The sequence below is a fragment of the Podarcis tiliguerta genome, assembly GCF_965153285.1.
Source record: "Podarcis tiliguerta genome assembly, chromosome: 3".
Classification (NCBI taxonomy): domain Eukaryota; kingdom Metazoa; phylum Chordata; class Lepidosauria; order Squamata; family Lacertidae; genus Podarcis; species Podarcis tiliguerta.
The window spans coordinates 96,085,719-96,099,826 of NC_139536.1; the positions used below are offsets into that span (position 1 = coordinate 96,085,719).

The 14,108-nt window shown below is 41.0% G+C and overlaps 1 protein-coding gene across 5 annotated transcripts in view; it reads right to left on the reverse strand.

The window, feature by feature from the left end:
* Positions 1-14,108, reverse strand: part of CSMD1 (CUB and Sushi multiple domains 1) — a 920,428-nt gene that overhangs the window by 39,339 nt on the left and 866,981 nt on the right. For all 5 annotated transcript variants that reach the window (XM_083431289.1, XM_083431288.1, XM_083431290.1 and 2 more), the window contains 7 exons: positions 12,187-12,360; positions 8,178-8,366; positions 7,313-7,486; positions 4,443-4,625; positions 1,798-1,974; positions 475-654; positions 104-277 (listed from right to left, as the gene is read on the reverse strand). In XM_083431289.1, the coding sequence (XP_083287415.1) occupies positions 104-277; positions 475-654; positions 1,798-1,974; positions 4,443-4,625; positions 7,313-7,486; positions 8,178-8,366; positions 12,187-12,360 (1,251 nt within the window). The remainder of the gene's footprint in view (positions 1-103; positions 278-474; positions 655-1,797; positions 1,975-4,442; positions 4,626-7,312; positions 7,487-8,177; positions 8,367-12,186; positions 12,361-14,108) is intronic.

Consider the following 14,108-nt stretch of genomic DNA (forward strand, 5'->3'; position numbering starts at 1 on the left):
GTTTCTGGTCCTACATGACAGCATCTCATAGTTCTCCCAAACATGACTATTGCACCATGATTTTTATTTTATTTTATCAACAATTTAATCTTAGTATACTTACGCAGGCACTGTGGGATCTCTCCCCTCCACTCTCCTCGCCCTTCACATGATAGGATAGCAGAATTGGAAAGGTGATACCCATCAGCACAACTGTAACTTAGACTTGATCCCCAGTGGAAATCAGAGCCTTCCACTTTTCCATACACCACCTGGGGTGGTGGTCCACATGTGATAGCTAATGAAAACAAAAAAGAAAAGACTTTTATGGGGAGGAATGTAAATACTGAACAAGATATCTTTATAAGCCTTTGTCAATATGGTGCCACCCAGATGTTTTGGACTACAACTCTTGTTTTATTCTACTTTTTTTCTGAGAACGGTTAAGCTGAGAAACTGTAGCTTGAATTTTTGTGAGCTAATTAAAGCCCAAACCTTTGCAGATGGGTTTAGTCTGGTTCCAGGTGCCATCTTTCGTACATCGTATGGTGGATGCACCAACAGGTTCCATTAGGTACCCTGGGTTGCACTGATAGGTGACCGTCTTATTAAAGGTGAAATCCCTTCCAAAATGGATGCCATTTGATAATTCACCTGGATCTCCACAACTGATCACTAGGGTTAGAACACAAAGAGGAAACATGTTTTATTTTAAAATATAAAAATAGTAAAACTATATCTTGCATTAGCGCACATGCAGAACAGATATAACAACAGACATCACCTAGGGATCTGTATGCAAGTTTACGTTTTTATTCGGGAAGCCCTTGGCGAACCTCAATGTGACTCCTAAACCAATGAAGTTTTAAAAATGCATTTTTCTGTGTATGTCTACGGCGAAGTGGAGGCATGTGCTCCTGAAGTGCAAATATAATCAGGGACTTCTAACAGTGCATCTACAGCTTCTACCACGTGTAGAAGAAATGTTATTGGATTAGGAGATGTTCTGATCCTCAAAAACGAGTTGTGCTCACAAACTGAAGAAGCCCCCTGTTGCCCAAATCTATGTAAATGTTGCACAAACACACCTGTACAAATTCTAAGTCACATTTCCTGCATTATTATACATTTTGGGAGCTCTACTGCATGCATTTTTCTGATTTACTCTGTAGGTAACACATCCCCCATTACACAGGCATACACTGTAAATCCCAAATCTGGATTGTTTCCAGTACAGACTGAAATAACAGAAAGGATAATTTTATAAAACTGCTGCTCCTCAGAAGCCATGTTGCTTAATGATAAAAGACGAAACAGTGCCAACAAAGAAGATTTTTGATTGGTATGTGATTTTAGCATTCATAGATGTATACTGTTTTGAGTAAAAAAGGTAGTTCACTCAATTTACTTTCATGTATGTTGTTGCAAAAACGTTACAGGTAGGACCAATAAATTTCTCTGCAGGACAGCCATCTAGGTGTGCTTGCAGAAAAATAAGCCTTACAGCACAATCGTATTATGCATGTTTACTTGGGAGTATGTCCCAGAATGTCAGCATAGTTTACTCACTGCAAATATAAGGGTGAGGTAACCTATGGTTGCGAAGTTAAACAAACTTGCTTGGAAGTAAGCTTCAATTTCAATGGGATTTTCTTTCGAACAAACATACTTAGGACCAGGCTCCATATGTGGCGATGAATGAGAGTTTAATTTACTGTGCCCTCCTTATTTGAAGAAAACACTTTTCTTCCTTTTACAAGGATAGCACATCTATTTTCAGTCTTTAAGCATACTGTAAACAGGGCGTCAGTTCCCAACCTGTGCAGTCTGGGGCAGAGCCAGTCCATGTCCCGTTGGCCGTACAGTGTCGTGTAGTTAGTCCTGAAGTCTTGTAACCTTCCCAACAGGCATAAATGACTGAGCTAGAAAATGAAATTCCGTCATTGAAGACTATCTTGCCATTGGCTGGTGTCCCAGGATTGCCACAAGATACAGCTGTCAAAAGTGGGGAAGATAGGGAAAGCAAAAGAAAGTAAATTTGATTTCTCCTTTACACTGACGCAGGACAAATCCTGGAAAACCAAAGCTTTTCAGTTGTTTAGTTTGTGGTAAAGTTATCAAAATATGCTTGCCCTATATTGGGCTTATATTACCGTTCTACTTCATTATTGGCAGAAGTTGCTTTTGCATGCATTAGTAAAAATGGGGCACAAAAAGAGAAGGGGAGAAATAATTGAAGGTGAGAGGTAGTCAAAGCACTGGGGTGTTTGTTCATAGACATCTCCTCTTTTTAAAGATGTAGTCTTAAATATGCATTGAGAGAACTTGCACCAATTTGCTCCCAGAAATAGCTGGGGTGATTTTACAAGGTGAAACCAGTGGTTAGTGTTCACATGCTAGGTTTTTGCCTGTGCAAAACTGAATTCTCCATTAAACGGGAAATTCACTTTCCTTGCAGTATTCCTTGAGATTATCTGTTTCAGTTAGACAGCAGCTTGCCTTTCACACAGTCTCACTCCTAATATAATTTGCTCATAAAGGTTACAGCTCCAGCCTATTGTATTGAAAACAGGCTCGAGTACGGTTCCGTGCAAATGGTTTTGCTGTGAGGGAAGGAAAGTGAAGATTCGTCTTGTTTCTTGTGATCACAGTTGCCTAAACCTGAGTCATGTCAGGTAAGACTGAGCCAAAAAGGGGCCCCAACTAAGGTCCTTGAGTGGGATTTTTTGATAAATCAGCTTTTCTGTTAAGAGCTTGAGGGTTCAGAAGATTAAATGAACTCAGTCTCCAGGTGGATATTAGACTGGAGGAACCACATTGGTAGCAACAGCAATAAAGATATCTGTGTAAGGGAAGAAACCTTTCTTTTGGTGCAAATTGCACATGTATGTGCATGCAGTCACAAATACAATTTGAGCCAATAGGTCACTATCAGTTTAGTCCCACTTCAGGCATTTAACTGAACTGGCATTTTTCACATGCCAATCAGATTTTTTTAATAAAAAAAATTACTTCCTAATATGAATGTAAAACAAAAGAGGGAAAAACCCAACCCACGTTAGCTACAGTTACAACCAGAGACTTTTCTATGTTCACTTTCGAATTAGTTCATAGGATGCTCAAAATGCACTTTGTAGTAACTCATACAAAAACGCCCACAGAAATACTGGTATTTAAATGCACAACATCAATTCTATATATGAAAGAACGGTGAAACGTTCTGCTGGTGAAAAACAAGCTGTAAGCTGTGGGAAGATGGATTACTGGCTAGAAAGGAGAACAGGTGCTTATAATAAATTAAAATAGGAGAGGTTCATAATCACTTGTGTATGTGACCTGTGTGTGTACTGAGGTTGTTGTTTTTTTGGCAGGGAGAAGAAAGGTGAATGAAGGACAAAATGTGAATCCAGATCAAAACTTGCCTGCAGCTCCTAGTCTTAACTTATGATACATGCAGGCCTTTTCGGATTCTGTTTCACTTTCCCGAGGCAAATGCCTTCCCCACATTGCCTGTGAGCTTAGGCAAGACAATAAACTTTTCATTAAACCACGGGTGAGTAATTGGCAGCCTGTAGCCACATCCAGCTTGGAACAATGTCTTTTAAGATATTGTGAGACTATTGGTTGTGTTTTCTTTTTCCTAGCCCTAATGGATGGTACTTAAGAGAATGTGGTAGACTTCTTCCCATCAGAAAGTTTACATCAGATTCACATTACAACAAGGTTCTACTATAAGTATGATCAACTTAGAGATAAACAGTTTCAAATCCACAACAGTAATGATGATTTAGCAGACCAACATACTTCCATTATTTTGTTTTACTTCCATACTTTTTTAAGACCGTTGCACATTTTGCTACAATGTAGCTTATATAGTATTGTATTAAAGGTAAAAAAAATGGTAAAGCACCCCTGAATGGTTAAGACCAGTCAAAGGCTACTATGGGGTGTGGCACTCATTTCGCTTTCAGGCTGAAGGAGCCAGCGTTTGTCTGCAGACAGCTTTCCGGATCATGTGACCAGCATGACTAAACTGCTTCTGGTCCAAGGGGCACCGTGACAAAACCAGAGCGCACAGACATGCCATTTACCTTCCCGCCACAGCGGTACCTATTTATCTACTTGCACTGGTGTGTTTTCGAACTGCTAGGTTGGCAGGAGCTGGGACAGAGCAATGGGAGCTCATTCCGTCATGGGGATTCGAACCGCCAACCTTTTGATTGGCAAGCCCAAGAGGCTCAGTGGTTTAGCCCACAGCGCCACCCGCGCATTGTATTAACAGGTGTGGGACTAATAAATGAGAGTGGTAAACCTGATCAGTTCTATTAAGAACCAAGATTGAAATAAAGCAAGTAGTTAAATGTACTTTCAAGCACAAACAAAAGCTCCAAGAACACCAAGTATCATATTTGTGGAAATGTAGCTATACAGTTGCAATTACATGAGTTGAATCTGATACTGACCTTCACATACTGGCTGCAAGCCAGACCAAGATCCATTAAGGAGGCATGTTCTTTCTGGGGAACCTCTCAGCTGATAACCCATTTCGCAGGAAAAACGTAGCAGGCTTTTTATCTTGAACTCATCCCCAAGTCTGGACCCATGGGATGGCACTCCAGGATCATCACAATATCCTGGGTTGTTTCCTGTAAATGCAAAGTATCAAAAGGGTCATTATCAGGAGGCGTCAGCACGGTTTAGTGTCAATCGGCTAACGACCAGCCATGCATCAGCTCCACTTCAAATTCTGTGTCTCTTTGAGGTGTGCCCCAAATGCACGTTACAAAACACAAGGCGTCAAACAAATATTCTTGCCCAAGAGCCACAATAGGCCGAGTCTGCCTACCAAATACAGGTTTGATCAACAGAGACTTAACAATAATTTAAGTTAACATAGGTCTATGTCCCACTGAATATAATTGGAGAAGAGCTGAAAATTCCATGTCAGAACTCTTCTGCTCAAGATGCAGGGTTAGAAAGAGGGTCTGCCTGCCCAGAACCTTGTTCCTGTGTAGGAAAAGTGCATGTAGAATGTGTTTTTGCTTTTGTTTAAAAGCCAGACTAATTATATGCACAAATACATATATTATACATATAAAGCGTGTTCTCCTTCAGGGAGAGCACGTGTTGTGGTGGGGTCTACTGAGCCACCCCTCTGTTACCAGGCAGGGTCTCTAAAGATGGCCTGGGGCAGTGGGGCAGTGATTGGTTCACTGGGTTGCTGGGGTAAAAGTTATGTTGCAATTTTGGTGGGAGGGGTAAAAGGTTTAAATACTCTGCACGCAGCCTTGTACTTTCTCTTTTGCTGCGTGCAACGGATCACCCGCCCACCCGCCCTAGAGTAAGGTGTTGTTGCGTTGACCTTGCTATGCCTGTCATGGGGTCGTCTGCCTTTGAGCAGGGGCCTGGTAGGAATTTTTCCACCTGGCAAATTGGCTGGCTGGGTGGTTTTTGCCTACTGCGTAGCAAATCGTCACAACTTGTAAGGTTGTGGTTAGGCATTGGTTATAAATTGGTGGAGGAGGGGTTAGGATAGGCTGTGCCTGCCCCTCCATGGTTGCTGCGGAAAGGGAATTCCGTTAAAGGAATCCTGGGGCTTGCCATCTTTTCGTCCAATCCCTGGAATGGGACTAGGGCCGGCAAGCAGGCGGGTGAGAGTTGAGGGTCTGTGACTCAGCTCCAATTCCTCCCCGACTTGCTTTCCCCCGCACTGTCTTTCGGTGGTGCCCGGAAGTCAGTTCTGTCCCCAGGCGGGGGGACAGATAGTCTTAACCAATGCCTAAACAACCACTCACGGTTTGTATTTGAATAAAGTTGTGGCCAAAATCATGCCAAAAATCTTAAACAAAAATTACGTGTCTGTTGTGAGTTATTTGGGGGGTGGATTGGGGACCTCGACATGCAATACCTAGACAAGAGTCAAGTCCCATCTGGTACTATATTTCTACAATATCATTTTATAAATATTTGTATGCAGTTATATGTACTGTTGCGTGGCGAGTTCCCGCCTCCCCCCAAAGAAATAAAGACACAGGACCCAAGAATTCAGGTTAACGGGTCAAATTAGGCCACAACTTTATTGATTAAAGGAATTGATATCCCGGGGGCTGGAGCCAGTCCCCGCGCGTGTGGGGGAGGGGCGTGAAGCCCACAACCCCACCTCCTTGCCAGCACGGAAGTGGCTTTGTGTTGATTACATTAGGAAACCTGGAGTGTATATACCAGTAAATATAATAATGCAAATAATATATGAGAATCGCTTAAAAAAACAAAACCTAGCAGAGCTGGTAAACATACAATCCACTCATTGCTGAGATCATATTCTCACCTCATTCTTATGGCTTCATGAAGACCCCAACTGAACTGAAGAAAAATCATGCCCAACAGCAGCATGAAGGATACAAACATTAGTGATATGTCTGTACAGTGGTACCTCGTGTTACGTACTTAATACGTTCCGGAGGTCCGCTCATAACAGGAAACTGCTCGTAACATGAGGCATGGTTTTTCTAACGGTGCCGCCAGACTGCGACTTCTGCTCGCACCCTGGGGCAAAGGTCATAACAAGGGGCAGAGCACATAACCCGCAGCATTCGTAAGGGGGATGGTACGTCACACAAGGTACCACTGTATACAAAAAGTATACTTTACTTGATCTTCCAAAATCAGGAAGTATCCTTAGTATCTAGAGGCACTCCTAGTTATTGGCTACTGAGCCATATAAAGGTAAAGGTACCCCTGGCCGTTAGGTCCAGTCGCGGACGACTCTGTGGTTGTGCGCTCATCTCACTCTATAGGCTGAGGGAACCGGCATTTGTCCGCAGACAGCTTCCAGGTCATGCGGCTAGCATGACTAAGCATGAACCAGAGCAGCGCATGGAAACGCCATTTACCTTCCCGCCGGAGTGGTATCTATTTATCTACTTGCACTTGACATGCTTTCAAACTGCTAGGTGGGCAGGAGCTGGGACCGAACAATGGGAGCTCACCCCGTTGCGGGGATTCGAACTGCCGACCTTCTGATCGGCAAGCCTTAGGCGTCCCTACTGAGCCATATAACACATTCTAAATGGATGCTGGGTTAAGGAAGAAACTTTGGAGACAACATGTATCCCTACAGACCATAGATGGAGTCAGCAATAGATAATCTTTCAGATACAAAAAGGTGTTAAAAGAAATCACTGTTATAATGGGAGTGAACGGCTAACCAAAGAGCAACTGAGAGCATAAAATCTGACTTATTAAACTTCACTTGCATTAAAATCTGCTGCAAGGGAATAGTTTTAATAATTTCAGCTACAAGGTCACATTAAGTCAATGCTTTCAAAGGTACCTGAGCAGTGAGGGAGAGTTCCACTCCAGCGGCTGTTTTCTTGGCATACTCTAGTAGAGTTTCCTATGAGAGTTCGACTTCCTGTACAAGAGTAGCGAACTATAGATCCAAACGTAAATTTGTCCCCTGACAGAATTGCATTGGTTGGGACTCCAGGGTGTCCACAAGAAATTGCTACAGTGCGGAAAAATAGGATTAGCATTTATAGCTGTTCATCTTCTGAAAGACAGCAATAGAGCCTTGTAAAGGTTTATAAATATAACATTACAATTCTGCACAATAAACATGCAATTGTACGAATGAATCATTCCTGTTCGTTTCTCTTGGTGCCCTTTTCATCTGTTCTTCACAAACCTCGGAGTGCAGGAAACAAATTAATAGAGAAGCAGATTCAAACTGTGATGAAACAGATCTGCTACAGGTAGGCCCAGGCATGATATAGTTCTACAATTCTTCCTACCTGGGCCAAAATGACGTTCACAAAATCATTTTAGCAAATTAAAATCTTAACTAAGCAAACTAAATCGAGGCCCGTAGAAATCTGGGTCTTTAAAAACAAGTAAACAAAAACATATAGTTTAAATTTGAGCTTGGGTAGGTTCTCAACCAGAGCTCTGGGTTTGAGAAGGAAAATTGTATGGGGAAAAAAAATCAGCTGTGTTGACCTTCTGTTCCTGGTAATGGCTGGTATACTATTGCACACAACAATAGATACTTTGTTAAGGAAATTCTCCCGAGTGCAGGACAAAATTCAGCATACTGACATTGTTAAATCAATTATTTACATGCACTTCGGTGATAACTGATGCTTCCTGGCCTTCTGGTGAAAAAAATAAAGTAAAAATTCAGTTTGTTGCATACTTACGCAAACATTTGGGCAATGATCTGTCCCAAAAACCATTAGCTTTACAAGTCAGAGCAGACGATCCAAGAAGATAAAATCCTTTCTTGCAGTGGTACACCACAATGATTCCATACTTGAAAGACTCTGGGAAATTCTGCTGCCCATGGCGAACGGCATTTTCCACGAAGCCTGGATCTGAACAGTTCACCACTGAAATACAAGGTTTTTCACTACTGAATGGAAAAATTCATAGGAAAATATTCATGGCATGCAATGTACAATTCAGTGCTACTGAAAGCTCAATAGTACAGCCATTAATTAATGCCAAATACATTTGATTCAACATTTTGCTGGTAGATGGGTTTCCATAGCCAATCACTAAAGCTTTACATAATTGAAAATATGCAAAGAAATATACAATTTCTGTTAACTTGATGACTGCAGCATTTTTATTTGGCACAAAGTGTCGTGTGCATTAAAACAGCACAGAAGTGGTATGATCCCTTACACTTTAGCACAGAGAAAGCTGTGGTCGAAGTAAAGGTTTAAGACCCATAAATAATAGTAGTGGTGGTGGTGGTGGTGAGTGACAGACTAAAAGAGGAGAAAGGCTAAAACATCTATGGTGTATTAGTTTAGATCAGGCATCCCCAAACTCGGCCCTCCAGATGTTTTGGACTACAATTCCCATCATCCCTGACCACTCAGTCCTGTTTGCTAGGGATCATGGGAGTTGTAGGCCAAAACATCTGGAGGGCTGCAGGCTGGGGATGCCTGGTTTAGATAAACAATGGTGAGGTTGGATGAAATTGCAAATGATGAGGAGGGAGAGATGAGGGAAGCAGTAAGAAGCAGAGATAGGATAGTTGGGAGCCCGTGGACAAACTCATAGCAAACAGGGCAGGAAGAGGAAATAAAGCCACACACTGAGAATCAGGAAGGTATTGAAGTATCAGCCACACAAGAATTAGGCACACTCAAGCCCCACTGATTTCAGTGAGATGCAAGTGTACACAGTAGTGCTTCGGATTTAGTACACCTGTGTGTGGATTGGGCTACCTCACCTGGAAAGGAGGGCAAAAATGTACATACATTTTGTGCAATATGCAAAAGTGTACTCTATTTTGTGAGTGGGAGGAAGGCCCCAAAATAAACCAGGGACTGTACACAATAATATATCTAATAGACAGCATGTTGAAAGGTGAATTTCCTCCCCATGAATATATTTTCATGCTAGAAAAGGATGCTTAAAGGCACAAGAGCCTTGCTTTCTTCCAATGCCCAACTCAAACCATCAAGAAAACCTCAAGATGTAGGAGTTGTGAACCTGTTCATTCAAGGACCAGAAGCTTACAGCAGCAACTAAAAAACAGTATCTGTTTCAGTCCTCTCTGTAATCAGTTAGAGCAAGCATTCAGATGTTTGGTCCAAAAAAACCCCAGTAAAATCTGGTGACCAGAGACTTGTATAAGGCTACCTAGACACTACCTGTTTACTTTGCCACTGAGCTGAAATTCTGCAGAACATAAAAGGTGGAATCCTCAACAACTGTCAGCTAACGTGTAAAGAGGAAGGTGAAATCCTTTGTTTATTTAGTTACTTGTCTTTAGAAAAGAGGATTAAAATCCTGGAAACACTGTCTATAAAGATCATGGCACTGACAAACAAAGCAGAAAGGTGGTTTATGGCTTGATATTTGTCTCCATTTCCCCCCTCTCTCTAGAGAAGGTCCAAGTCTTTTAACACTTGACCTCTTTAGTCAGCAAATCAATACTGCTCTAGAGCTGTTGTCACAAAGTGCTTATGGCTTGGGATACACAGACACACACACACACACACACAACTTCTCCAGTGAACTACCAGCTTCACCTTTTTGTGACTACGACTTGGTTTTTGGCTCATATTCATCTGGTAATTTTATCCCTATACCAGGGGGAACTCTCATAACATGACTGTGACTGTCAGGCTGCAATATGTAAACTTTTTCAACTGACTTGTTGAACTTAAGTTGTTAAATGAGAAAGCACGCCTCGGTTTAAGAACTGTTTTGGTTTAAGAACAGACTTCCGGAACGGATTAAGTTTGTAAATCGAGGTACCACTGTAAATGGTTTTTGCTCTGCGTTTTATTTCACTCGCCAGCTTTTAATTGTCATAACTGCAGATTGCAATGATACTGACCTGCCAATTAAAGAACCTCTGGCTTTGTGGGTGGTTCTTACTCATACGTAGAAATAGCCCACTATATTTAGTTTTGGGGAACTTTCACATTCATCCCAAGGATACCTTGCCAACCCTGCCCCACACCTAAATTGAGTGAGGGGCCATAATCAGGAGAGAAGATACTCCCACAACTGTATGAAATATACCTTTAATTCTAAGGGACAAAGCTCTTTTCTTTACATATACATATATATTTAAGGCTACCGGGGGGAAAAGAATGAATGAATTGTGGCCTCAATTTAAGCTGCTTCAAATATAGAGCTGTACTAGCTGATTTCCCTGATTGCCCTTCACCCAAGGGACCCAGTTGTAAATCAAGGCAAGAGAGAAGGAGATTGCTTTCTCTCAATAACAGGTGCCAAGAGTTACATAGGAAATAAATGCAGGCAATCTGAATTTAGTCTGTTGAGAAATAAAGAAAGAAGGACGTTTAAATCTGCCCTGTTGACACTCGAACCTCATTTTGCATGGATTCAAACTCTTGATGCCAAAGTCAAATATTATTGTTCTTTTGAGATTTGGTACCTGGTGAAACTCAGCACTGTTGCCCTTATTCTAAGGAACAAGGAAGCAAAGGAGTTGATCCTCACAAACCCTTTATATTTACCCATTATCCACCACTATATCCCATCGCTATTTAAATACTTGTACTGACGGGAATTCTCTCTTATGAAGGCATATGGAAAGTTAGCACCTGATGTGTCTATTTAGTTATCTGTGTATTATTTATTTTTATTAAAACATTTGTATACTACAATTTCATTTTTTTAAAAAAATATCCAAATGGTTTGCAACAACTGGAAAACCCATAACGATTTAAAATTACAGCTTATGAGCTAGGTATTACAGAAAATATTTTCTGGATTGTATGCACCAGCCGGGTGGCATTCTAAGCTGCAATTACTGGTATGTGCCTGATTTTATACCTATATGAGGGCTTGCTGTCTTTTATACAGGTTGCAAGGAACATGGTGCTACTACAAAAGAGTATTGTCTCCAAATATACACTACAGAGGCTCCCAGATGTGTGTTTACTGTGATATTAGTACTCCCCATGAATGCAAGTTTTACAATGCCCAAACAACACCATCGGCACCAAAATGCCTCCCCAATTTAATCCAGATTTACAATTTCTGAGTAAAAAGAAAGCACATTATTGTGCATAAGCCATTTGTGATATTTCAGCAACCTTTCTGCAAATTAAGCCCTCATCTGGAAAAACCCTATAATACACACAACAATTTGCTCTACTACACTGGACTACTAGATTTTGTGGAGGTATGCGCATGACCCCAGCTGAGAGATGGCATTTTAAGTAACAACTCTGCTCTCTGAAATGTGCCATCCTGTCTTGAATTCACCCAGCAGCATTAAAGCTTAACTAAATAGCTACATTTGTCAAAATTAGCAGCTTCTAGTTGCTTACTCAATGGAGGAAGTTTGACCTTGCTTAGCATTTCCCAATGACAATACTGTTTATGTACAGTGGTACCTTGGTTCGTAATCCAAACAGTTCCTTAACTAGGCTGTTCATAACCCGAGGTACCACGGTACCAAATTAGCAGCTGTGCAATTATTATTAATTAGTGATATCTGCCCACAATCTATAAGATGGCGATAGGTTGATGGGGGGTGGGGTGGGGCTGGATAGAAGTAGAAGCAGTTGTAGAAGCAGCAACAGCTTATTTTCAAATAGGTTAGACTTCTCCAAAGGAAATAATTCTTCCAGTTACACATTTCCAAAATGACTAGGAAATCATACTATCAAGGAAGAGCAGTTGTACATTTTTAAAAATAAAAAAGCTTACCTCGGCATGTAGGTAAGGAACTGCTCCACTGCCCATTGCTCCGGCACTGTGCTTGGGAGGCGCCCTGAAGCAAATATCCAGTATTGCAGGTGAAGTTCACAACGTCGTTCAGATTGAACTCACTGCCATTGGTCATTCCGTGAGCGGGGTTTCCTGGGTGGCCACACGTGATTGCTTTTGAAAGGAAACACAGAACAGATTGCAAGCTTTTGGGAAGGGCACGTCGAGATAAACACAGCCACAAGACTAAAGTTCAACATTGTCTTTCACTTCACCACAATCACCACTATCTATGTGATATAAATATGGTGCCAACGCCATACTAGGTGCTATACAGAGCATATAAGCAGCATAGTTCCTACCTTGAGGGCATATTATTATTTGTGCTGGATGTTTGACACCCCCTGCCATTTTTATAATTCCAAACAGGCAACAAAAACAAGAACTTCTGGTTGCCTGCCATACATGGCTGGTGGGTTGTGTTGGGTTTGGTGGTTTACAAGTTGTGTAGACTTGGAAATCTAACAACTTTTCCTCCTTGTGTGTGTAGTTGTGATCTCAAAGGGCTTATCCCTAGTATACTCCCCAGCATAGTAAGAGTTATTTTTTAAAGGAAATGAATTCTAAAAGTAGACTATTTCTTAAAACTACTAGAAATTGGGAATGCTTTAAATATGTAACAAAAGGACTCTGTCCAGCTGTCCAGGAGAACAAGCAGATATGATAATGATATTTATATCCTGTTTGTGGTGGTAAACTAGAAAACAGAGGCATATTGCCTTGCAATATGGAGGTTCCATCTTTAGCTTTCATAACTGATAGCTGCTGAGTGATCTGTCCTCCTGAGTGATCTGAATTTGCCTAATAACATATTAAGGGTTTTGTTACCTGACACTTTCTTCACCATGAATCCTACAATTCAGTGAGATGCCAGAAGAGATTATATGTGGTATGCTGTTGCAATGCAAAATTGAGGTTGTCTGTAAAAATTGCGGTAGTGAAGGACGCTTGTATTTAGATTACTGTCCTTTTCGGCAAATGCATATTGCACTCAGTCAGTTCCGGCTTACACCCCTCATTACTCTTGACAGATGCTGTTTTTTGTGATGCCTTCCAGAAACAAAAGGTCTCAGCCCTTGTGTCTCGTCTTACCACATCATCATTATTGTTGTCACACATTGCCAACCTCTTGACAGATCAACACTCTGCAATTGTTGTGTTTGCAAGTAAAGGCATATCAGAAAAATATGGCAACTGCAATATTCTTCTGTTCCCTCTTTCTGTAGTAACCTTTATGCAACAGCTGCATATTATTTGCAATATTAAGGTGTTTACAATAATGTTGTTACAGCTCCCATTTAAAAACTGCCGTAACTGAGTTCAATGTGATAAAATTATTCAACAAGGCCTGGCTATAGCTAGGTTATGGCACCAGTAAAATGTGGTTATCAGTGTGAGGCATTTGAAATGCAGTTGCACCATAGAAATCATACAATGACATGTTGATATCGGTAGTTTTATTTACGATTCTGCTCCTAAAATGGAATGCCCTTTTTCTACAGTGGCAACTGTAGAAAAGGAGCCGTGGAACAAGTACACAGAATCGGAGCTAGATTTGGACCAGGTTTACCTAAGCTTTTCAAGCTCAGGATAATTGTATCATTTACATTACTACAGGTAAGAGCACACCTGTTCCAACAGTTTTACATATTTATCTCCAAGATTCTAAAACCAACACTTATACGGTTATTGGTTTAGTTTCTCAAATATCATCAAGAAGCTTAATATTTAGCCTTCCTGGTTTATACACAAAATGAGGAACATATGCACTGGTAAACTAAAACATATTTTACTGAATTTGCTACTTTTTTAAAAAAATATGCACTGACATACATAAAAATGGCACAAAATCATGGAAGCAG